The 22,468-nt window shown below is 58.5% G+C and overlaps 4 protein-coding genes across 11 annotated transcripts; 3 read left to right on the forward strand and 1 right to left on the reverse strand.

Moving 5' to 3' along the window:
- Positions 1 to 922: 922 nt before the first annotated feature.
- Positions 923 to 8,762, forward strand: KCNK4 (potassium two pore domain channel subfamily K member 4). 5 transcript variants are annotated; one of them, XM_043452538.1, is made up of 7 exons: positions 923 to 1,104; positions 2,655 to 2,920; positions 6,096 to 6,219; positions 6,347 to 6,507; positions 6,702 to 6,888; positions 7,378 to 7,517; positions 8,200 to 8,762. In XM_043452538.1, exons 1-7 carry the CDS (start codon positions 1,080 to 1,082, stop codon positions 8,611 to 8,613), a joined length of 1,317 nt encoding a protein of 438 aa, XP_043308473.1. In that variant the 5' UTR covers positions 923 to 1,079; the 3' UTR covers positions 8,614 to 8,762. The 5 variants fall into 5 exon arrangements, with proteins under 5 accessions (XP_043308473.1, XP_043308476.1, XP_043308474.1 ...); XM_043452541.1 differs by lacking the exon at positions 923 to 1,104 and adding an exon at positions 1,266 to 1,281; XM_043452539.1 differs by lacking the exon at positions 923 to 1,104 and adding an exon at positions 1,441 to 1,504.
- A 404-nt stretch (positions 8,763 to 9,166) lies between these two features.
- Positions 9,167 to 12,052, forward strand: CATSPERZ (catsper channel auxiliary subunit zeta). Of its 3 annotated transcripts, XM_043452545.1 has the most exons (5): positions 9,295 to 9,368; positions 9,633 to 9,957; positions 10,791 to 10,870; positions 11,052 to 11,118; positions 11,816 to 12,052. In XM_043452545.1, exons 1-5 carry the CDS (start codon positions 9,348 to 9,350, stop codon positions 11,923 to 11,925), a joined length of 603 nt encoding a protein of 200 aa, XP_043308480.1. In that variant the 5' UTR covers positions 9,295 to 9,347; the 3' UTR covers positions 11,926 to 12,052. The 3 variants fall into 3 exon arrangements, with proteins under 3 accessions (XP_043308478.1, XP_043308479.1, XP_043308480.1); XM_043452543.1 differs by having other exon boundaries at positions 9,167 to 9,957; XM_043452544.1 differs by lacking the exon at positions 10,791 to 10,870 and having other exon boundaries at positions 9,167 to 9,957; positions 11,816 to 11,886.
- A 693-nt stretch (positions 12,053 to 12,745) lies between these two features.
- Positions 12,746 to 21,198, forward strand: ESRRA (estrogen related receptor alpha). Of its 2 annotated transcripts, none has more exons than XM_043451815.1 (7): positions 12,746 to 12,947; positions 14,442 to 14,778; positions 18,371 to 18,487; positions 18,644 to 18,772; positions 19,178 to 19,345; positions 19,444 to 19,713; positions 20,136 to 21,198. In XM_043451815.1, exons 2-7 carry the CDS (start codon positions 14,454 to 14,456, stop codon positions 20,393 to 20,395), a joined length of 1,269 nt encoding a protein of 422 aa, XP_043307750.1. In that variant the 5' UTR covers positions 12,746 to 12,947; positions 14,442 to 14,453; the 3' UTR covers positions 20,396 to 21,198. The 2 variants fall into 2 exon arrangements, with proteins under 2 accessions (XP_043307750.1, XP_043307751.1); XM_043451816.1 differs by lacking the exon at positions 12,746 to 12,947 and adding an exon at positions 13,060 to 14,093.
- On the reverse strand, positions 21,144 to 22,468 carry TRMT112 (tRNA methyltransferase activator subunit 11-2). The gene is made up of 4 exons (XM_043451818.1): positions 21,954 to 22,468; positions 21,763 to 21,864; positions 21,513 to 21,602; positions 21,144 to 21,425 (listed from the first exon to the last, which is right to left on the reverse strand). The coding sequence occupies exons 1-4, from the start codon at positions 22,029 to 22,031 to the stop codon at positions 21,318 to 21,320; spliced, it is 378 nt and encodes a 125-aa protein (XP_043307753.1). The 5' UTR covers positions 22,032 to 22,468; the 3' UTR covers positions 21,144 to 21,317.

Consider the following 22,468-nt stretch of genomic DNA (forward strand, 5'->3'; position numbering starts at 1 on the left):
GACTGCATGGCTGTTGTGCCTCTTGCCCTCAGTGGATCAGGGTTTCTAGAGACCCTGTTTCACTGTCTTTATGCCCAACCTGGCCTTCAGGTCCAGGACTGGTGGAGGAACAGCAGCGCCCATCTCCCTAGCCCGTGTGGATTTGGCCAGGCTGCCCCCACACAGTCTGCCTGGGGAGCCCCTTCCCTGACTGTCCCTGATAGTGCAGTTGCTGCCCTCTGTAATCACAGGCCTTACAGATCTGTCCTCTGTCCCCTGGCCAGGAGTCGTTTATCAGAGAATCATTTATCTTGCCCATATATCTAGCCTTTTGGTCCAGTTCCCTGGACCTAGCACTGAGCCTGCCTTGAAACCCTTCACCTGGGACTGTTCTGAGCCCCAAGCCTCAGTACCTCCAGAGATGGGCCTCTGAGACTCAAGAGAAGCAGCTCAAAGCTGGACAATCGCTTTCAGTTGAAAGGGAAATTGCTGACATTTGTAGGGCACTCAATTGTGAGTGCCAGGCTCTGTTTGGATCATTTACAGATACCAACCTCGTTAATCCTCAGCACAGCGTCCTGAGGTGATAATTAGTCATCCCTTTTCTGTAAGTGGGGACTGGGAGGCCTGGAGAATCCGGTCACCAGTCTAGGCCCCCTACTGTTAGGGAGTGGTCAGCCCTAGAGCCCATACTTAAAACCACCCAAGTGAAGGCTGAGGACCCCAGAGGAGGGGAGGGTCTTTGGCAAGATGAGAGTTGCTAAGAAGCAAGCAAGAGAAGAGGGGAGCTAAGTTCAGGGCCCTGCTGTTCAGACAGTGCGGGAGGAAGTGCTGGCACCCCTTCTAGGCTGGGATGGGCATGGAACTGAGGAGCGAGGGATGGATACTGAAGTAGAGGCAGGCGGTGCCCAGCTTGATTTCTCAGAGCTTGGTCCCAACCCTACCTCGGCCAATTCCAGGTTTCCTCCGTGGATTCCCCCACCCCTTTGTCCCCTGGGGTCTCTCCCTCAGAAGTGCAGAGCCCAAGGGCAGGGCTGTCCCTCAGGGCGGGGAGTTGAGGGCCCTTCTGATCTGGTAGTGGGCCTGGAAGATGCTGGGAAATGAGCGTGGAGCCCGCCCGGAAAGGTGAGCCGGCTAATGTCCAAGTTGGGGCCGTGCCGCTGGCCACACTGGCTGGCCCACAGGGCAGTCCCAGGGCCCCAGTCTGAGATTCCAGGCCTGACCCAGCGGCGACCCCTCTCGGGCTCCTCTGCCACTCACCTTCCCGGGACGGGCTGGGTTTGGGGGGCTGGGCAACCTCAGGTAAGGGGCTGCGGAGAGCCGAGCCGGAGGCGAGGGAGGCACCGAGGGAAGCGCGGTGCTGGAGGGGTTAAACGCGGGAGGAGGGGGGCTTCTGGCGGCAGGAGGGGGGTCTCAGCACCAGCGCCCGCCCGCTCCGCCCCTGCCGCCGCCTCCGCGGCCCCGCCGGCACCGGCGAGGCCGCGCGGGAGCCCGGGCCGCAGCCGCAGCCGCAGCGTGGCGGACAGTGAGTGCGGGGCGGAGCGGGCGGGCGCGCGGGCGCTGGGAGGGCGTGCGGGACGGCGGGGGCCGCAGGCCCGGCTCCCGGGCTGGGGCGCGCGGGGGGAGACCGGCCGGGAGGGGGCCCACCTCCGGGAGTCCTGCGGCCGTGCGTCCCGCCCGCCGCCCGTCACGCTCCGAGGCGTCGGCGTGAAGACGCGGGGAGGCGGTGGGAGCGAGTGGCGGGGTGTGCGGTGTCTGGGCGGCGGGCGCTGCTTGGTGGCCCCGCGATCTGGGTGTGCGTGGACATGAGTGTGTGCACACATGTGTGTGGGCCTCTGGGGGCCTTGGCCCGGCGCGCACGGCCCGGAAGGTCCGGTGTGCCCGGGAGTCCGGCGTGTGTGCAGGTGGACGGTGTGCGTGCAACCGGGGCAGCGAGGCCGCCTGGAGCCGCAGGGCGGAGCGTGGGCGCGCGGGTCTTTGTGCCCGCATGTGTGCGCGTGGGCGTCGCCGCGCGCTGTCCTGGGGGAGCCAGCAGCTGTCCTGGGGGATGCCGCGCTGGTCCGGCCCTGGTCGCCCCCACCCCGCTCCTTCCGGGAACCTGGTACCCTCCCTTCCCCTCCACCCTGCCTCGCCTCTGCGTAGCGACCGGGACCCGCCCCTGGGTTCCTCGAAAGCCCAGAGGGGCGCTGGGGACCCTGGGGGCTCCCTGCCCGGCCCATTGCCTCTAGAATCCGAGCAAGGAGAGGCAGGAGAGGAGGGAGAAGCCGCGAAGATGCTGCTGCAACCTCGGCGGGGTCCTCTGCGCCCCCTCAGTCCCCAGCTGGAAGGCGGGTGCCCCCAGCATCTCCTCTCTGGCCCCGCCTCTCCCTGGGCAGGCTGTCTCTGTTTCCACCTTCCACTCTCCGTACTTCCCCTTCCCTGTGCCCTCTTCTCACACCCTGGAGTCCAGGGCCGGGCAGTGGAGGTAAGGGGGAGGAGTGAGGTGGGGGTGGGGTGGGCACTGGGTGTGTCCTGGTACCAAGCGTCAAGTTGGTCAGAGGGGTGTCAGGAGAGACCCTCTGCAGGTAGTAGGGCCGGGGGCTCCCAGGACCTTTGGGTGTGTAGGGGTTGGAAAAGGAGGGTGTAGGGGTGTCAGGCCAGGTGATTGACCCCAGCATCCCTGGTTCTGCCCGCAGTGACTGCAGCTCCCCAGGAACCCCCTGCCCAGCCTCCCCAGGCGGGCAGTGGAGTTGGCCGGGCCCCTGGGCGCGCCATGCGCAGCACCACACTCCTGGCACTGCTGGCTCTGGTCCTGCTCTACTTGGTGTCCGGTGCCCTGGTGTTCCAGGCCTTGGAGCAGCCCCATGAGCAGCAGGCCCAAAGGGAGCTGGGGGAGGTGCGAGAGAAGTTCCTGAGGGCCCATCCATGTGTGAGCGACCAGGACGTGGGGCTCTTCATCAAGGTGCGTGGGTGGGGGAGAGACCCCGCAGCAGGCACCCGTGACCCCCCTGACACCAGCTGCATGCCGCTGGGGCCCTGTTCTGGAGTGCTGCTTCCTGACCCACGCCCCTGAAGGCAGGGTGCAGCTGGAGGGGTGCGGGGCAGAGGCTGGGATCCAGGTCTCTTGTGTTTTCAACATGGCGGCCATGGACTGCATTTGTTTTCCTTGCTGTGCCCGGCATTGGGTTCTCATCCTAGCATGTGATAGTGATTGCATGAAGGAACCCATGAAGGAAGAAATGAATAAATGGCTGTAGCATATGAGATATGTTGTGTCTTCCCAGGTCTAACTCATAGGTGTAGGGCAGATGAAGGCTGGAACACCCAGTTAAATGTAAATTTCAGCTCAAGGATGAATACTTTTAAGATACAAATTTGTCCCATGCAGTATTTTTATTTGCTAAATCTGGCATCTCTACACTAGTTCCTGTGCTTCTTTGGAGTCACAGATGCCTCAGAGAAACCCAAGAACATTGTGAACACTTCCCCACCCCCTACCTCCAGAAAAGTGCACATATAAACACTTACCCTTGATTTCGGAGGGTTCCAGGTTCCCCTAAGCCAATCCATGCCATCATGGATGCCAGGTTGAGCACACCTTCCTGCGAGAACACATGCTTGTGAAGTGAAAGCTAGAGGGAGTGCAAGTCACGGATGGGGTGGGCTTTGGTCCAGTGACTAAAGGAAGAGTGGGCCGCAGCCTTTCATGCTACTGTCAGGCAAGCACCTCTGCTTTCTCTCTGATTTCTGAGCCACTGTCATATTAAAAAAATAAAATAAAAACACCTAACATTTAACTTGAATACATTAATGTGTATTATGTTATTGAAAAGCTACCCCCACCCCTTTCCTTTCCTGCCTGTTCTTATGGAAGGAGGAGGCATCAGCATGGAGACTCACTGTTCCAGCTGATTCCCAAGGTGGCAGGACCTGGAGCAGAGTTGAGGGTGGGGGTGGGGGGCGGTGCCAGGACACAGGCAGCTTGACATTGTCTCTGACCCAGAGAATGCCCAGAAAGGCTCTCTGATACTCTGGGTAGGAGAGTGTCTGACCACACCACAGGGCAGGAGGAGAGAGGGAACCTGACCTATTTTATCTTCACAAAGGAATTGCTTTTTTCCTGGATAAGAAAAAAGGAGAAAAGGAAGGGCAGAAACATGCAAGGCGGGCAACAGCTGCTTTATTTCTCTTCTATAATTAGCCAGTCAGGCAGCAGTTGTGCACCTACTGTGTGCTAGGTGCCATGCTGTCCAGGATAGGGTGAGCAGGGAAATTGATATTGGGGTGGACAGATGCAGGCTGTAGCCTAGAGGATGTCACATCTAGGCGAAGGGGCCGATTCCAGGAAAGTTCACTGTAGGATTTAGTAGAAGGGGAGCTTTCCTTACTTCTGGCTTTGTTAACTGCCAGCTATATGCTGAGCCCTGGCCTAGGTGCAGGGTGAGGCTGATGGCAAGGAGGGAGATGCCCCAGGGTCTTTGGGAAGAGCCGGTAATTGATGAAGCAGCTGAGATGGATAGAATTTAGAAAGGTGTGATTGGGTTGCAAGAGACTCTCGGGCAGAGGAACAGCATGGAAAAAGGCGTGGAAACTGGAAAGCTCAGAGTGTTTTGCAGTTCTTGGATTTAGCAGATGCCTAGTCATTTGAAGCAAAAATTAGAACACCCAGAATGACAAAGGGTTTTTTCCCAAGTTGTGAATTTATTGGAAAAGTGTTGCAAAATAAAATTGAATAACTTTTAATCATACACTTCACTTCTTGGCTTCATGAAGAGATTATTACAGGAAATGGAATCGTCTCAAAATCTGGGGATAAGGTCACTGTAACTTGGGTTCCAAAATGGAAGTCCCAGGAGAGAAGACTCGGGAGAGGGAGGTTGGGACCACATGGAGAAGGGGCTTACAGGCCAAGCTGGGGAATTCAGACTCTATTCTGCAGATAGTAGAGAGGGATGGAAGATTTGGGGCTGTCACTTTTAGGAAGATTAATTTGGAATGTGTCCTGCTAATGAGGACTGCAGTCAGAGAGAAAGAAGGTGGTTTATGACCTCCTTCACACTACCGCCTGTGTCCTGGCTCTGTGCTGCTTGGGGAAGGGCCCCCTGCACTCTCTCCTCACTGTGCTCTGACCTCCATCACTTAGGGTAGGCACTCTCAAAACACAGACTCTGCCTTGGGAGGGAGGCAGACTGGCTGGCAAGATGGGCAGACACATGGCCATTTCACTAATGTAATCATATTTAATAAGCATCTGGGCTTCCCTGGTAGCTCAGCTGGTAAAGAATCTATCCGCCTGAAATGTGGGAGACCTGGGTTGGGAAGATCCCCTGGAGAAGGGTAAAAGGCTACCCACTCCAGTATTCTGGCCTGGAGAATTCCATGGACTGTGTAGTCCATGGGGTCACAAAGAGTTGGACACGACTGAGTGACTTTCACTTTTACCTTCAGTGAGCATCTACTGTGTAGCACAGGGTTTGGTTTGGGCTTCAGCAGGGTGGGGAAGGGTTTGTTCATGACCCTCCCCAGATTGGATGCAAAATTTGTTGGTATGAGAACTTTCCTGGAGGGAGGGTCCCTAACTTTCATCAGATTTTTGAAGGCAAGAGACTGACTCAAAGTCAGCTTCCTAGGGGGAAGTAGGGGTGGTGGGGCCCCTGGAAAGCTGAACTCACTGAGCATGCTGTCTACATGGGTAATCATTTAACAAATACACAGTGCTTGCTTTGTTGTGAATGCTTTAACTCTTCACAATAACTCTTTGAGGAAGGTACTATTATCACCATCCCCAACTGATAGATGTAGAAATGGAAGCACAGTTCAGCTTCACTTAGCACCAAGATGTGAACCCAGGCAGTCTGGTCCCAGAGTCTGTGCTCCTGACCGCTGTAAAACTGGAAATCTGTTATGTGAAATTAAGGGGCTGATAACTCAAACGTCTCTAAAGCAATGTGTTGGTCAAACAACAAAATTGGGCTGCCCAATCTGCAATGTCTGCTCTGAGGGACTGCCTTCAAGACCAGAGGGTAGGGTAGAGCTGGGAGGGGTAAGGAGGGAAGTACTCAGAGACTGGAGGACCAGGGGTTGGCCAGGATAGGAGGCAAGGACTGAGGTTCCTCCTTTTGCGCCTTGTCCTGCAGGAGGTGGCTGATGCCCTGGGAGGGGGCGCGAACCCTGACACCAACTCAACCAGTAACAGCAACCATTCAGCCTGGGACCTGGGCAGTGCCTTCTTTTTCTCGGGCACCATCATCACAACCATCGGTGGGGGAGGGGATTGGGCATGCAGAGGGGGCAAGGGGTGGCTGGGCTTTCTCATGGGGGAAGGTGCAGGGGGGGCTGGGGGGGTGCCAGGTAGCCCCTAGACCTGCTGCACGGCCCCTCTGCCCAGGCTATGGCAACGCAGCCCTGCGCACAGATGCCGGGCGCCTCTTCTGCATCTTTTATGCGCTGGTGGGGATCCCGCTGTTTGGGATACTGCTGGCCGGGGTCGGGGACCGGCTGGGCTCTTCGCTGCGCCGCGGCATCGGTCACATCGAAGCCATCTTCCTGGTGAGCTGCCCCACGCCCTGTTCGCCCTGGCGTTGGGTTTGGGATACCCTTACCTACGTCCCAGCCCAGGCATGTGAGCGGGGTGGGGGGTGGGGGGCGCCTGAATCCTGTGAACCTCGAACACTGGTTCCGAGAAGAGGGGATGTGGGGTGTGAGAGTGGAGGTGTTGGTGACTCCTCGGCCCCTCCCTGCAGAAGTGGCACGTGCCACCGGGGCTGGTGCGAATTCTATCCGCCGTACTCTTCCTGCTGATCGGCTGCCTGCTCTTTGTCCTTACGCCCACGTTCGTTTTCTGCTACATGGAGGGCTGGAGCAAGCTGGAGGCCATCTACTTCGTGGTGGTGACACTCACCACGGTGGGCTTCGGGGACTATGTGGCCGGTGAGACCACCTTTCTTGGGTTGCTCTTCCCTTCCCATGGGCTCTGCGATCTGGCTTCTCCCTCGAAATTCCACAGGGCGCTTGTGCGCTCACACACGCTTGCTCCACGCCCTACATCCGCTCACTGAATTCACCCTCACGTTTTGGCGGGGCTCCTGCCTACTTATAGTCTTGCATGCCTGCACCCCCATGCATGCTCACACGTATATTAAGTGACCCCTTCACACGTGCCACATTCTTGTACACGTGTACCCCTCACACATGCTCACATTCTTGCGCGTGAGCACCTCCACTTACTCTTCTCTTGCACACCGTCAAGTCACTCCCAGTCTGTCTCCTTGCATCCATTCACGCACTCTAGCTCAGACCCCTGGCCCTGGGGAGGGCGGATCCTCTCCAGGAGTTGGGAAGAACAGTGAACCCGAGACTCACGGGCTCAAGGCGTGTGTCATAATCAACTTCTTTCTGCCCTCCCCGGCGGTGTCCCAGGCGCCAGCCCCAACCAGAACTTTGCAGCCTACCAGCCGCTGGTGTGGTTCTGGATCCTGCTCGGCCTGGCCTACTTCGCGTCAGTGCTCACCACCATCGGAAACTGGTTGCGAGTCGTGTCCCGCCGCACGCGCGCAGAGGTAGGCGCCCCTGCTTCGACGCTGCGCCTGCGCCGTGGTGCTGACGCGCTGTTCCCCAGCAGCCAGTGGACCACCCCGCCTTCCCTTCCAGAGTGTGGGCTCCCCAAGACGGGGACTGAGGGAGCCCTGGTGTGCACCGGTCGGGAAGAAAGGGATAAGCTCGGACAGGTTTGCAGGGGAATCCAGTCTCTACTCTCACGGTTAAAGGTTATCATTTAGCAAATAAAGATGAAGGAATCCTAGTTGGATGTGAATTTTGGATAAGTTGCAAATAATATCAGAGTACAAGTATGTCTCAAATATTGCATGGGACATCGTTATACTAAAATTTCATTTGTTGCTGCGTTTTGTCGTTGTAGGTTTATATATTGTTGTATTTTGTAACCCCCCCCTCCTGGCCGTGGAGTGGGTGGAGTCGCAAAGGTGTCTGGGGACACCGGAGAGCTGATACAAAGCCTCCGGTCTTCTGGAGAAGGGAGCATTTCAGTGCAGGCGGAGGAAAGGAGAGGATGTGGCTGGTGATAAGCTTTGCCCTCCCTCCTCCGGCCTTTCCCCACTCCTGAGGCAGGAGGACCAGGCGGAAAAGAGGGGCCGTGCCTGACGGGTGACGGCGCAGGCTCCCGGGGTTGCGGAGAGACGGTCGAGGCTCCCTGGTCGAGGATTGCCTTTCCTCCCCGCGCAGATGGGTGGCCTCACGGCGCAGGCCGCCAGCTGGACGGGCACGGTGACCGCGCGGGTGACCCAGCGAGTTGGGCCCACGGCACCACCGCCGTCGGAGAAGGAGCGGCCACCCCTGCCTCCGCCGCCGTGCCCGGGGCAGCCCGCCAGCAGGCCACTATCCCCGGCGGCCCCGGAGAAGACCGAGCCGTCCTCCCCGCCCACGCCGCCCACGCCGCCCACCCCGCCCACGGCCTCCGCGCTGGACTACCCCAGCGAGAATCTGGCCTTCATCGACGAGTCCTCGGACACGCAGAGCGAGCGCGGCTGCGCGCTGCCCCGCGCGCCACGGGGTCGCCGCCGCCCCCTCAATCCGCCCAGGAAACCGGCGCGGCCCCGCGGCCCGGGGCGCCCCCGGGACAAAGGCGTGCCCGCGTAGGGGGAGGACCCCGGCCCCGGCCTCTCAAAGGGCTTCGTTCTCGCCCTCTCACCCTGGCATGCTCTGCTTGTCTGACCAAAGAGCCCTCTCTCGACCGACCGGACCGAAACCTGGGGAGGAGGCCACGGGCTGCTTGTCTGCCACCCCCTGCTCCTGGCTCTGTCACTTCATCCATCTCCAGACTCCCACGGCTTTCTGTCTCGCTGTCCCGGCCGGGCCTGTCCCTCACAACACCTCACGACTGTGCCTCAAAGCCCGCATCAATAAACGGAAACAGTCTGCACGGCTGCGGGCGTGGAGCTGCGGGAACGCGAGAGGGTGTGCGAGTGCTTGCGTCGTCGGCCACCTCCCGGGCAAGTCAGGCCCCGCTCCCTCCCTCCCCTCCCGCCAGGGCCCCCGGGCCGAACCCCTGCCCCTCCCGTTGGTCAAGGGACCGCACTCTCGGGGGTACCTGGATCGGTGTTTCTGCCTGGAGGTTACCGGTAGGGTCTGGCGTGGGAATCAGCCCGGATGCGCGGGGCGTCCATCCCCCGTGCGGCTATGCGGCCAGGGATGGGGAGTCGGAAGGGCATCTAGTGTGGAGGGCTGTAGCTTGAATTCCCCGCGCGTGAGACTCCCACGGGCCGTTCCCGACGGGACCCTGCCCCTCCCCCTCCCTGGAGCGTGAACCGCCCCCCACCCCCCCACCTCCTCGCCCGGAGGCCTGTGGCAACTGGGTCCGTTGGGGCAGAAGCATGGAGGGAAAGCCTTTCAAAGTAAGAACTCTTCCTGGTTCTCCTCACCCTGCCGGCCCCCAGGCTCACCCTGGGCCCCTGACTGTCCTCTCACTCAGCCCTGGCTCAAGGCAGCTCCCAACAATCACCCCCCATCTCTACCCGCCGTCCCCCCCCCACCCCCCACCCCCCGCAGCGGGGGCGTGTCGGCCCTGGTTGGGTTCAGGATCCCTGTTCCCAGCCTGCTCTCTCTCCCTTCCCGATTCCCCACGACCCTCGGCTTCCCTCGTTGTGTGTGGCCCACAGGCATCGGCCAAGTCTTCGAGCCACCATGGCTCGGGCAGGTCGAGCCTGCACGACATCCGGAGCATGTGGTCCACGGCTACTCTGTCTCAGCCGAAGCTGAACGTGCAGCTGCCCACGGTCCGCGAGGACTCGGAACTGGAGGACTTTAGCGTAAGCGGTGAGACCCGCTGGTCATACGACCAGAAGGCTGGCCACGACGCGGAGGGTGGCTGGGAAGCATCCGACGGCGGAGAGGACAAGGACCGCTTCAATCCGGAAGAGCCAGAGCTTGGCGGCGACAGCTCCCAGGGAAGCCGTTTAGAGGAGGATGCTTCCAAGACCGACGGTCAGTGTGGCCTCACCGGGCTGTGGGCGCCCACCGGACAGGGGGCTGGCCAAAGCCTCAATGTCTACTGCGGTTAAATGGGGGAAAACAGTCGGACCCAAGTTCCTAGGATTCCCTGGAAGGGGCGCCCACGCTAATCTTTCTCGCTTTAGGAACGCCCCCTACCGGGCAGGCGTCTCACAAGGTCCCGGGGCCATAGAGACAGGCAGGAAAATACGCAAAGGCAGCACGGAGTGTTTGCCATGGAATCCCCGAATAGTTGAAAGGAGGGAGTTAATGCCTTTTCTGTGGATTTGAGCTGTTTCAGGGGGTGCCTACCTTTTTCATTCATTGTCACTGGTTACAATTTTTATACTGTTTACTTCCAGTTGTAAATACTATTTACTGGGCTGTTTGGGGCATGCCCTTCTTCTTGCCACCTCTGCTCTTCAGGCCTTCATCAGGGAATTGGAGCAGACAACAATATGCTATTTATTGAGCACTTGCTGTTGTGCGAGGCACTCAGCTTCCCTTGCATGATCGCCTTTAAACTTCACAACCTCCATAAGGGGGCCGATTTTATTATCCCATTGTACAGATGAAGAAATTGAGGGTCAGAAAGTCAGTCACTGGCCTTAAGTCTCACAAAGTGGGGTAGTCTGAACTGGCACCTCGGAGGGTGGGACAACAAAGCCCAGGCTTGTCAACCACTGTCCCATACTGTTTCCCACTCAAGTGGTATCTGGAGCTGGTCTCTGGAGCCCCCTGACCCTCAACCTACCCCTACATCTCCTCTGCTCCAGGGAAGCCCGAGCAGTCTACAGATGACTAATCCCTCTTTTCTCTTCTCCCAGAAAAGGCTACCTCAGCGTCATCGCTCAATATCTTGAGGCACACGCCCCATCGGGCCTACTGGGTGGAGCAGCAGAGCAGGGTTGGAGGCTGGAAGAGTAGTGGGGGGTGGAGGGTGAGCAAGTTGGGTGGGGGTGCTTTGTAGGGTGGAGGGGCAGGCAGGTCAATTGGGGGTCTTGGAACTGGAGGGCATAGGTGGGGCATTTCAGCTGTGGGCAGAGCTGGGGTCCCTTGTACATCTGAGTCTCTTGCTGTCTCTCCAGCTGCCCCTGCCCCTGACTGAACTGATGGAGAATGAAGCTCTGGAAATACTCACCGAAGCCCTCCAGAGTGAGCTTCCCCACCCCCTACTCCCTGCGCACCGCCCCCTGCCCCCAACTTCCAAAGGAGACCCTGGGGGACTTTGCAAGCCTTGGTCCTATATGAGTGGGGTTTTAGGATGTGTCTGCCTATCAGATTCCCTTACCACCCACAAATATTCCAGAAGCTTTAGGAAAAGCAAAAAGTCAGAGTACGGGGTGACTGTCACAGGACTGGGCTATAGCCTCAGTGCAGCTCCTCTTAACCTGCTGTGGCTTTTCTAAGGCCATTTCTCCACTTGCCTATTGGGAATGACAGCCTTCGTGTGGCCTTGGCGTCTTCCTAGAGCCTTTGGACAGTGGATTATTGGAGTAAATTTCCTTTGGTCGCCCTGCTTACTTTATGAAAGGGTGGGGTGGGGAGGGCTAAGGGCTAATGGTTTAGAGGGGGTGGTCCAAGAGGTGTCCCCAAAGCTTCCTGCTCTCAGTGCCCTAATTCAGGCCGGCAACATCTCTAAATTTGCCTTCCTCATCCATCCTCCACCTCAGCACTCCATCCCACTCTGAATCTCCCATTTGTTTGGAGCACAGGTCTCTGACTTGACCATTTGAAACAAAACCAGCAGGTTCCAGTACCCTGAAGATCCAGTTTCCCCGAACTAACATAGACTGGCTGATGGGGAGGCCATGCCCCTGCTCACTGCCCTGAATACAGCTCTGCCCTCCAGGTTACCAATCAGAGATCGGCCGGGACCACTCCCTGACCAAACAGCTGCAGCGATACATCGAGGGGCTCAAAAGGCGCCGGAACAGGAGGCTGCAAGTCTTGGCGATATGAGAGCACCGCCTCGGGCTCCAGAGACTGCCCGACTCCAGCCCTGGTCCCTGTCCAGTCCCCAGATCCAAGCTCGACCCTGTCCACGTGGAATTTGAGCCCTTAGAGAAATAAAAGAATCTGTACACGGTCCGTGAGTCAATGCGTAGCTGCCCGCTAGAGGCGGACGCACGTGGCCCCGCCTTTCCCTGTGACCTTCACTCGGTCACCGCAGTGACCTTGAGCGTTCTCCGTTCGGGCACTATGGGCTCCGCCTTCCCAGGACTCGAAATCCAGGACTTCTTTCATGTCTTAGGTCTGCTTCTCCCACTCCGGGTTCAGCAGCTTTGCGGGGATACTGGGTGTGCGGTGCCAATGCCCCGTTGGTGTTATCTTGGAAGGGGGTAAAAAGGAAAGAGGCAGCACCTCCCTTCTAACTTAGGCGCGCTAGACCCCGCCTCTTATGCATATGCAGATACACAATCCTCGGCACTCGTCCCGCCCTCCTATTTGCATATGTATGAAGTCTCCCGGCCCCTCAGCGGCGGCCACTCAACGACCGTTCCCATTTCTCTCGCGAACAGCGCGCCCCGCCTCTCCCTTTACGTAAGAAGGCTCCTAGCCCCACCCTCCCCCGGAGCCACTCAGCGTCTCCTCTGGACGCGCTCCCTCAGCCGCCTCCTACGCAAGCAAGTGCGCCGCCGCAGCCGGCTTCGCTGGCACCGCCCCGCACGTCCCGGCGCGCAGGCGCTGCCCGCCCCACTCGCCTGATTAGCATAGGGCGCTGGGCCACGCCCCCTGCTTTGCATGCGCACGGCCAGCCCCGCCCCCGCTGTCAGCTGGAGGAAGCGGAGTAGGAAGCGGCCGCGATGTCCTTTTGTGTCCTACAAGCCGCCGGCGGCGCCGCCGAGTGAGGGGACGCGGCGCGGCGGGGCGGCGCGGCCCGAGGAGGCGGCGGAGGAGGGGCCGCGCGCGGCCCCCGGCTCACCCGGCGCTCTGGGCCGCTCGGCCCCCATGCCTGCCCGCCCGCCCTGCGGGAGCCCCAGGTCCGGGGGCGGAGGGGAGCGCCGCTGGGGGGTGGGCGGGCGGGCGGGGCGCGGGGGCCATGTGCGAGCGCGGCAGGGAGGCGGGCGGGGGGCGGGCTCCAGGCGGGGTCCAATTCTGGGTCCGGCCCAGGTCACGGTCGGCACCCGGTCGAAAGCCTGACGGGGTCAGGGTGCGGGCGGGATCTGGCGTCCAGGGCTTAAGGCGCCGGCCCGAGACCCGGGACCCGTTCTGATTCGGGTTGCAGGTTCTGGCCAGGGTCGGGCTTGGGCTTCGGATCCAATCCCAAGGGAGGGTTCAATCCGGCACCTGGAGCTTGCCGAAGTCCCGGGGGCGGGCCAGGGTGGAAGATGGGAAGGGTTCCCGGTCGGGGAAGGGGCTTTGAAGACCACGTGGGGGCGCTCGAAGGGGCCTCGGGCCACCCTTCTCTCTGGGTCAAAGGTCATCGCACTGGCTGGGGACAGCTTCCTCCTCCTTGGCGCTCCCCCATTACTTCCTGATAACCTGATAGAGGGCCCCCGCGGGCGGAGGGGGAGGGGAGGCGCAGTAACTTTAGGCAACTTCCCGTAGGTGTGCGCAGGTTGGGGGGGGCGGGGCGCCCCGTGGTGGAGGATTCTGCGGCAGCAGGAGTGTAAGAGTGAATGTGCGGAAGAGTGTGCAAGGAGGTGGAGCCGCGCCAGCGGGTGTGCCTGGGGCTGGAGGGGAAGATATGTCAAGTGTGAGAAGCTCCGAATGTGTTTTCATAAGTGTCTAAACCTGTGTGTGGGGGGGGGGGCGGTCATGGTGCGAGTGTAACTGTGTTTGTGAGCGAGAGTGTGATTATGAGCCTTGAGTGTGACTTTGTTATGAAGTATGCACTTTAGGAGTGTGTGAAGGCAAATGGGAGCATGAGTGAGAGCTGGGGTTTGAGAAGGCCATGTGAGTGTGAACCTGCCCAGTAGAGTGACCGTGTGTGAGCACGTGAGTGTGTGTGTGCAGGTCAGGACACCTGAGGACCCAAGTGAGTGGGAGGGTGAGGATATAAGCACACCTGTGTGAGCACATGGACTGCCCTTGGGTTTGTATGTCTCTGTTTTGGCTCTTGAGTGGAGGATCCCCAGGTGTGGGGGAGATTGCTGAGATCACCAGCATCTGGAGAAAACTGAGAGGTATCCCACTCTTGGCTGAGGATTCCAGATAGGGTTGACGTTTGGGGGTAAGGTTACCCTACTGCTTGGCCTGGGTGGGGTAGGGGGTTTCCAAACCTCCGGTAAGTTCCCAAGTGGGAGACCTGCTGTCAGTTACTGGCCCTGGAGGCTCTGGAGACTCTGTTCCTATGGCAACAGCTGGGGGGGGGGCCCTCTTCATGGGCAGCCTTCCTTGGACTCTGTCCCCCCTCCACCCTCTGGCTAAGCCTGGAAGCCTGCCTAGGCCTGGGGTTGGGCAACCAGGGTAACAGGGTGTCTCCATCCCCCATCGCAGCTCCTCCCTGTGACCTGACGGGTCTCTTCCCGCAGGTGACCAGCGCCATGTCCAGCCAGGTGGTGGGCATTGAGCCTCTCTACATCAAGGCAGAGCCAGCCAGCCCTGACAGCCCAAAGGGTTCCTCGGAGACTGAGACCGATCCCCCCGTGGCTCTGGCTCCTGGCCCAGCTCCCACCCGCTGCCTCCCAGGCCACAAGGAAGAGGAGGATGGGGAGGGGGCTGGGCCTGGCGAGCAGGGTGGTGGGAAGCTGGTGCTCAGTTCCCTGCCCAAACGCCTCTGCCTGGTCTGTGGGGACGTGGCCTCCGGCTACCACTATGGTGTGGCATCCTGTGAGGCCTGCAAAGCCTTCTTCAAGAGGACCATCCAGGGTGAGCCCCCACCGCATTCCTGTGCCCTTTGCCCTCTGGGCCTGGGGCTGCCTAACTGGTGCACTGCTGGGTGCCGTGGTACCACTTGGGGTTGGCAGCCTGGAGCTCCCAGGTCCTCCTATGTCCCAGGAATGCCCTTTCCCTTAAGAGTTAAATAAAGCCGCCAGGACGTGTTGATGGATCGGATGTGGGATGTGAGAGCGGAACTCAGGATGCCTCCTAGGTTTCTGGTATGCCAGGCCCAGCACCTTCCACAGCAGCCCCTGCCTGCTTCTAAGCTTGAGTCTTCTGGCCGCTGCTATCCTCTCTCCAGCAGAGAACATGCCCTCTGTTGTGTTGATTTCCTGAAGCAGCCCCAGCACAAGGCAGGCTTTTATGGTTAACTGAGAGGGGGCTACATCATATTTCAGCATCTACCTTTAAAAAGACTGTTAGGCCAGGGAATTCCCTGGCAGTCCAGTGTTTAGGACTCCTCCTTCTCACTGCCAAGAGCCCGGGTTCAAACCCTGGTCAGGGAACTAAGATCCCAGAAGCCACATGGTGTGGTCAGGGAAAAAAAAAAAAAGATTATTAGGCATCCCTTCCAATAGTACTCAGTGAATTTTTCCACTCAGGAAAGCATATCAAAATATGAGTGAGCAAGATGGCGATGTAAGAAGCATTATTTGGGATGTACCTGTTACTTATATTTTTATATAAACCATTGGTTACTTTGGGGCTATAATACATAGGCTTTATCAGTGTTTCTTGAGTGTCAGGCACCATGCCCTATTACACTTAAGCTCTGGTACCCCCCACAGCAGTCTCTAAGGTACCAGCACTACTATAACTGAGGCCCAGAGAGGTTTTTGAAACTTGGTTCAGGTCCCATGGGTAGCAAATGGCAGCAATAAGATTTGAACTTGGGTCGATTGAGGTCCAGAGCTAAGCTTGTAAAGGCCTCTGCTTATTACAAATAACTGGGCAGATGCCTCATGGCCAGTTGTGACATTCTAGCAAGTTTTGACTTGGCTGAGACCCGCTGGTCTAAAAGCTCTGTGCTCCCTTCTGGCCCTGCAGACTTGAGGCAACAGGTCTGGGTTCAAATGTCTCCTACCCACCCTGGAACACTTGGTTCTCTGTTGACAAGTGTTTGTCGAGCACTAGTCATACATAGTGATCATTGTTGAGTATTTAGGTGCTGGAGCCTGCTAAATGTCTTACCTCGATTATCCCATTTTGTTCTTACAACCCACTTTTGTAGGAAGTAGTTTTTAATCATCCCAGTTTTACAGGTGGGGAAACTGAGGGTCGAGGGCATAGGTGTCGGGCTTGCCCAAGGTCACCCACTTGGTAAGTGGCAGCCTCCAGGATCCTAACTCTTCATGAACTTGTGCTCTGCTGCCCTGGCCACTGTTCCAGGTGTGGGGACACAGCTGGGACTAAGGATCACTTCTGTCCTCAGTTTACATCCCTGCAGAGGAGAGAAAACAGTGAACTGAACACAGTTGTTATTAACAGCTGTGTAAGTGCTGGAGGGTCAGGAGCAGGGTGTGCTAGGGAACCTGGCTGGGTCTGAGATGCTGGAGGGCCTCCCTGAGGAGGTGTCTTAAGCTGAAGAAGCCCGGGTAGGGTGGAGGAGAGAGCAGATTGTGAGGAAAAATGCACTTTGTGTATGTTGCCCGGTTGAGCCATTTAGTCCTGTGGTCGCCCCAGGAGCTGGGAGAGCCACCATGCATTCAGCCAGACCCTGTTTCTAGCACCGGGCACAGTCCTGGCCCTCGTGGAACTGCCACTAAAATAGGTAGACATAACAGAGAAAATAAATATGTACAGATGTTGCATATTAAACGGTGCTAAGAGCTCATGGGGAGAAGGCAATGGCACCCCACTCCAGTACTCTTGCCTGGGAAATCCCATGGACGGAGGGGCCTGGTAGGCTACAGTCCACGGTGTCGAGAAGAGTCGGACACGACTGAGCGACTTCACTTTCACTTTTCACTTTCATGCACTGGAGAAGGAAATGGCAACCCACTCCAGTGTTCTTGCCTGGAGAATCCCAGGGACGGGGAGCCTGGTGGGCTGCTGTCCATGGGGTCGCGCAGAGTCGGACATGATTGACGACTTAGCAGCAGCAGTGGCAAGAGCTCAAGAGAAACCATAAAGCAAGGGCAGGAAATATACAGCAGGGGCAAGTGACCAGAGGTGTCTGTGGAGGGGCTCTTCCATTCTTACCCAGTGGCTGGGAAGGCCTCCTCAGGAAGCAGAGATCTGAAGGAGGTAAGGGAGCCATGCTGAGGCAGGGCCTGTTTGAGGAACACCGAGTTGGCCAACAGAGCTGGGCAGAGGGCAAAGGGGATGAGGTCAGAAAGGTGGCAAGGACCTGGGATGCAGGTCTCAGGCCATGGGGTTCACCTGGAGGGTTTTTAAAATTTATTTTTAATTGGAAGATAATTGCTTTACAGTGCTGTGTTGGTTTCTGCTGTACAATAATGTGAATCTGCCATAACCATACATATATCTCCTCCTCCTTGAGCCTCCGTCCTCCGCATCCGGAGGGTTTTAAATAGGGAAGGGACATGATCTATCTTAGGGGGTTTTTTTGGCTTTAGTTCCCTGACCAGGGATGGAGCCCAGTCTCTCAGCAGTGAAAGTGTGGAGTCCTAACCACTGGACCATCAGGGAATTCCCTGTCAGGTTTAAGAGGATGCCTCTGTGTTGATAGTAACTGAAGGAGGCAAAGACAGCAGAAAGGGAGGTGACTGACTCTGGTCAAGGGTAGAAACGGTTGCCAGGGGAGGAAGCGGTGGCTTCTGAACATATTAGGAGGTAAAGCCCACCAGGACCTGTCAGTGGCTTGGATTTGGGGTGGGAGAGGAATTATAAATATCTCTTAGATTTCTGCTTGAGCAGCTGGACAAATGAGATCGCAGGTTTTGGAGGGGTAGGTCGGGGGCTCCATCTAGGACAAGATAAGTTTGTAGTGCCTTCTAGATGTGCAGGATGCCGAGGAGGCAGTGGGATGTGTCTAGAGTTCAGACAGGTCTAGGCTAGAGGTACAGAATTTGAAAGCCTGGGTGAGATCACCATGGGAATGAGTCAGAGGAGACAGGTTGGAGGGCCGCCCAGGGTGTCTTCAATGGAAGGAGTGTGGGCAGATGCATAGAAGTCACAAAATAGCAGTGACGTAGGAGGAAAACCCAGAGCGAGGTGTCCTAGAAGCAAAAGAAGAAAAGTGTTTGTTTCTAGGAGGGATCAGCAGTGTTAGATGTTAGTAATATAAGGACGAGAACTGACTGCTGGATGTAGCAGTGTGGAGGCCACTGCGGCCCTTGATGAGAACAGATGAGGGCAGCACAGCCCAGAGGTGTGACTTGACCAGAGGCTGGGGCTGGATGCCGCCTGACTCCCCTGGTCCCAGCCCCTCCCTTGCCCAGGCTGGGATTCCCAGCCCAGCCGCCTTCCCCTCAGTGCCCAGGCTTCCCTGCCCCATTCATAGCATCCCGCTCTCCCCAGACCTGTGCTTGCCTGGAGTGGCAGGGCCCTCCCCACTGGCTAGGCCCCCTCTGGGCCCCGGGAGGCCGCCACTGGAGCCCTGCCTCTTCCCTGGCAGGGAGCATCGAGTACAGCTGTCCGGCCTCCAACGAGTGTGAGATCACCAAGCGGAGACGCAAGGCCTGCCAGGCCTGTCGCTTCACCAAGTGCCTGCGGGTGGGCATGCTCAAGGAGGGTGAGCGCTGGCGGGGGCCTGGGTGAGGCTGGGGGGCTGGGTGCATGGTGTCGGGCCGGTGAGGCCTGGGAAGTCCTGGCGGGCTGGGCTGGGCAGGCGGGCTCTAGAGAGGCCAGCCTCAGTCCCGTGGACACAGCGGCTGTCTTGCAATTCAAGGGGTACGTCTGGACCGCGTCCGCGGTGGGCGACAGAAGTACAAGCGGCGGCCAGAGGTGGACCCACTGCCTTTCCCGGGCCCCTTCCCTGCTGGACCTCTGGCAGTAGCTGGAGGCCCTCGGAAGACAGGTGAGAGCGCCGTGGGGTCCTTGGGGCTCTGGGGTCGGGGTGGGCAACGTCTGTCTGATGTCATTCACACGGGATAGGAGTTATCTTGGGTGCTGGGACCTACGCCTTCCCTTCATCTGTTCCTTCACACATTTCCCTCAAGAAGTATTTACGAAAATACCCTTTTCTGTGTCAGACCTCGAGCAGTACAGCTGGGAGCAGGGAAGGTTTTCTAACGCTCAGAACCTGTCCACAGACAGACGCTTTCCCTAGGAGGTAGTGCGGCGTTTTCCGGAGAGAGGTGTCCGAGCCAGGCTGGCCAGTGGCTGTTGAGGAAGGCCACAGGGGGACTGACTCTGGGAAGATGTTTGACCCTGAAGGGCTGGCAGAGGGATGAATGCGTGCCTCTTCCAACTGTCACTGCAGCCCCGGTGAACGCACTGGTGTCCCACCTGCTGGTGGTTGAACCTGAGAAGCTGTATGCCATGCCTGACCCAGCGGGCCCCGACGGACACCTCCCAGCTGTGGCCACCCTCTGTGACCTCTTTGACCGAGAGATCGTGGTCACCATCAGCTGGGCCAAGAGCATCCCAGGTAGGGGGCCCAGGCCACGTGGGGCTTCCCTGGGTAGGCCGGGCCCTGACCGGCCCTGGTGCAGTTGCTCAGCCAGCTCTGCTCCCCCTGCCCTCCAGGCTTCTCGTCACTGTCACTGTCTGACCAGATGTCAGTACTGCAGAGCGTGTGGATGGAGGTACTGGTGTTGGGCGTGGCCCAGCGCTCCCTGCCGCTGCAGGATGAGCTGGCCTTCGCCGAGGACCTGGTCCTGGATGAAGAGGGGGCACGAGCCGCTGGCCTGGGGGAACTGGGGGCTGCCCTGCTGCAGCTGGTGCGGCGACTGCAGGCCCTGCGGCTGGAGCGCGAGGAGTACGTTCTGCTGAAGGCCCTGGCCCTCGCCAATTCGGGTGAGCCTGGGGCTTGTGCTGATGGGTTTCTCCATGAGGTGCTTTGGTTTTTTAACTGTGATGGTAGCACGCTCCCACTTTGCAGACAGGGAAAACAGGCTTGGGCACGAACAGTGACTTGCTGCAAGGCACGAAGCCAGGCGAGGACAGGTCCAGGAAATGCATGCTGAATTCTGAGCCCTAGTGCCCGTGGTTCTGTAGACAGGTGAACCACTTAGGGGGAAGGAAGGGGAAGGGGACCGGAGGTGGCCATAGCTGAGGAAGGAGGAGTGGGCCCTGGCTCACGGGCAGGAGCAGCGAGTAGTGCTTCAGCAGATCTTGGTGGGGCTCCTTGTGCCCCCACCTGGCAGTACCCAGGTCGATGTGGCTCTGCCCCTTCCGGAGATGGCCCATGTCAACAGTTCTCTCGTCTTGCCTTGCAGACTCTGTGCACATTGAAGATGCTGAAGCAGTGGAGCAGCTGCGAGAAGCTCTACATGAGGCCCTGCTGGAGTACGAAGCTGGCCGGGCGGGCCCCGGAGGGGGCGCTGAGCGGAGGCGGGCAGGCAGGCTGCTGCTCACACTACCGCTCCTTCGCCAGACAGCAGGCAAAGTGCTGGCCCATTTTTACGGGGTGAAGCTGGAGGGCAAGGTGCCCATGCACAAGCTGTTTTTGGAGATGCTCGAGGCCATGATGGACTGAGGCAAGGGGTGGGCATGGGTGGGGGTGCTGGCAGGACCCGCCCAGCATGGGGTCGGCCCCAAGGGGGCAGAGCTGGGGTCTGGGCAGTGCCACAGCCTGCTGGCAGGGCCAGGGCAACACCATCAGCCCCTGGGAGCAGGCCCTACACCCTCCCCTCCCCCCTCCTTGGGGGTGTTAGAAGCTGGGAACATGTGCGCCCAGGCTCTGGGCACAGTGCTGCCCCTCGCAAGCCATAACGTGCCCCCAGGGTGTAGGGGGGCCTTGCGGAAGCCATAGGGGGCTGCAGGGGACGTGTGTGTTGGGGGGAGGGGTGGGCAGAAGCCTGATCTCAGGGAGGGAAGGGAGTGGAGGCCACAGTCTCCCAGTGGGTGATGCTTTTGCTGCTGCTTAATCCGACTTCCTCTCCAGAATGGAGGGGGATTCGGAGAGCAAAGGCTCCTGCTCCCTTTGCTCCTCTCTCATCATTTGCATTGGGCATTACTGCCCCCCCCCCCCCACCTTGAAGCAATAACTCCAAGCAGGCTCCAGCCCCTGGACCCCTGGGGTGGCCAGGGCCCCCCATCAGCTCCCACCCAGTCTCCTCAGGGGGCAGGGAGAGCACTGCCTCTATGCCCTGCAGAGCAATAACACTATATTTATTTTTGGGTTTGGCCAGGGAGGCGCAGGGACACGGGGCAAGCCAGGGCCCAGAGCCCTTGGCTGTACAGAGACTCTATTTTAATGTATATTTGCTGCAAAGAGAAACCGCTTTTGGTTTTGAACCTTTAATGAGAAAAAAAAATATATAATATCGAGCTCAAAAACACTGTGTGTGGTGTGTCACTGGGTCAAGGGTTAGGGATACACAGGATAGGACTAACAAACAAGATAACGTGTAAACAAAGATTCACACAACCAGAGTGAAAAACCGGCGCCTGGCAGTTTATGTCTCAGTTTCCTCATCACTCAGCAGCATATTGGGGATCCCACGGGTAATGGGGAACAGACGTCCCGACTCTGGGCATTGCAGGGTGCCCTCCAAGACCTCCACCTGCGGGAAGAAGGGACCAGAACTGAGCACTGGCAGTTGTCAGGTGTGGGTGTATAGCCAGGAAGCAAGCGATGGGCCGATTCTCACCTCCAGCAGCACGTGGTGCATCTTTCTCAGAAATTCCTCGTTATGCTCATATCCCTGAATCGGCTCTTTAGGCACCTCGATGAGATGCAGCTGTGGGCAAGAGGCTTAAATCATCTCCGTTTCCCAGACGCTCGCCCTGAGGCCTGGTGTAAAGGGCTGAAGTTATGACTATCCCCTCCACAACCCCCCGCGCCCCGCCCGCCACCCACGGTGTGCACGGGGCTGGGGAGGCGGGGAGGAGGGTCCTCACTGTGTCCGCAGCCTCCAGAAGCGCCGCCCACTCCACTTTGGGTATCATACGCGCTATGAAGTCGGGGTTGAACTCCACAGGGTTGATGCGGACCTCCGTGGCCTGAGGGGCGCAGAGATTTAGTTAGGCAAGGACCGGATCCTGGTTCCCCTACCCCAGCCCCTGGGAGAGGTCCCCGAGACGGCCGGTACCTGGAGACGCAGGGGGAAGCCACGGGGCCCCACCCCCCGCACGTGCGAGCTCAGCAGGTTGTGGGTAAGCAGCCTCATGTCTACTCTGCGCGCTCCCGCACAGCCGGAACCGGAAGGAGAGTGGGCTCGCTACGTCATTTCCTGAGCTGTCCCGCTCTATCCTATTGGACACCTGGGAGGAGCGGAAACGGCGAACCTTCCGGTGCTCGCCGGCGCCGAGGTCGGTTGGTATTGCGCGCTGCTCCTGGAAGCATCTCGGCAGGAGATTGCTACGGCGCAGGCCTAGTGGTGTTGGCTGAGCTAAACCTCAAGTTGCTACAAATCGTGTACAATGTAAATCATACGTAAAACGGCTACAATGCAAGGATCTTCGTGGAATGCAAAATAAGTACGCTTAACTCCTACAGAGGCTCCTGACACCACCGTTTCCTGCCACTTGTTTGCGGTTAAAAATGGAAATACTGCCCCAATCCGTAAATTACACAATCAAAACAGCGGCAACCTGGCCTTGTATG

The sequence above is a fragment of the Cervus canadensis genome, chromosome 29, assembly GCF_019320065.1.
Source record: "Cervus canadensis isolate Bull #8, Minnesota chromosome 29, ASM1932006v1, whole genome shotgun sequence".
Lineage (NCBI taxonomy): Eukaryota > Metazoa > Chordata > Mammalia > Artiodactyla > Cervidae > Cervus > Cervus canadensis.

What these genes read in the sequence shown, in the direction of transcription:
- KCNK4 (XM_043452537.1), top strand. Translation starts at nt 1,801, where the DNA reads ATGTGTGTGGGCCTCTGGGGGCCTTGGCCCGGCGCGCACGGCCCGGAA. An exon ending in CCGCTCCTTCCGGGAACCTG is followed by an intron (nt 2,081 to 2,654) that starts GTACCCTCCCTT and finishes TTCTGCCCGCAG; the next exon opens with TGACTGCAGCTCCCCAGGAA. An exon ending in ACATCGAAGCCATCTTCCTG is followed by an intron (nt 6,508 to 6,701) that starts GTGAGCTGCCCC and finishes CCCTCCCTGCAG; the next exon opens with AAGTGGCACGTGCCACCGGG.
- CATSPERZ (XM_043452543.1), top strand. Translation starts at nt 9,348, where the DNA reads ATGGAGGGAAAGCCTTTCAAAGTAAGAACTCTTCCTGGTTCTCCTCAC. An exon ending in GGATGCTTCCAAGACCGACG is followed by an intron (nt 9,958 to 10,790) that starts GTCAGTGTGGCC and finishes CTCTTCTCCCAG; the next exon opens with AAAAGGCTACCTCAGCGTCA. An exon ending in ACTCACCGAAGCCCTCCAGA is followed by an intron (nt 11,119 to 11,815) that starts GTGAGCTTCCCC and finishes TCTGCCCTCCAG; the next exon opens with GTTACCAATCAGAGATCGGC.
- ESRRA (XM_043451815.1), top strand. Translation starts at nt 14,454, where the DNA reads ATGTCCAGCCAGGTGGTGGGCATTGAGCCTCTCTACATCAAGGCAGAG. An exon ending in GGTGGGCATGCTCAAGGAGG is followed by an intron (nt 18,488 to 18,643) that starts GTGAGCGCTGGC and finishes TTGCAATTCAAG; the next exon opens with GGGTACGTCTGGACCGCGTC. An exon ending in TGGAGGCCCTCGGAAGACAG is followed by an intron (nt 18,773 to 19,177) that starts GTGAGAGCGCCG and finishes CTGTCACTGCAG; the next exon opens with CCCCGGTGAACGCACTGGTG.
- TRMT112 (XM_043451818.1), bottom strand. Translation starts at nt 22,031, where the DNA reads ATGAGGCTGCTTACCCACAACCTGCTGAGCTCGCACGTGCGGGGGGTG. An exon ending in GCTTCCCCCTGCGTCTCCAG is followed by an intron (nt 21,865 to 21,953) that starts GTACCGGCCGTC and finishes TGCGCCCCTCAG; the next exon opens with GCCACGGAGGTCCGCATCAA. An exon ending in TGCACCACGTGCTGCTGGAG is followed by an intron (nt 21,426 to 21,512) that starts GTGAGAATCGGC and finishes TTCTTCCCGCAG; the next exon opens with GTGGAGGTCTTGGAGGGCAC.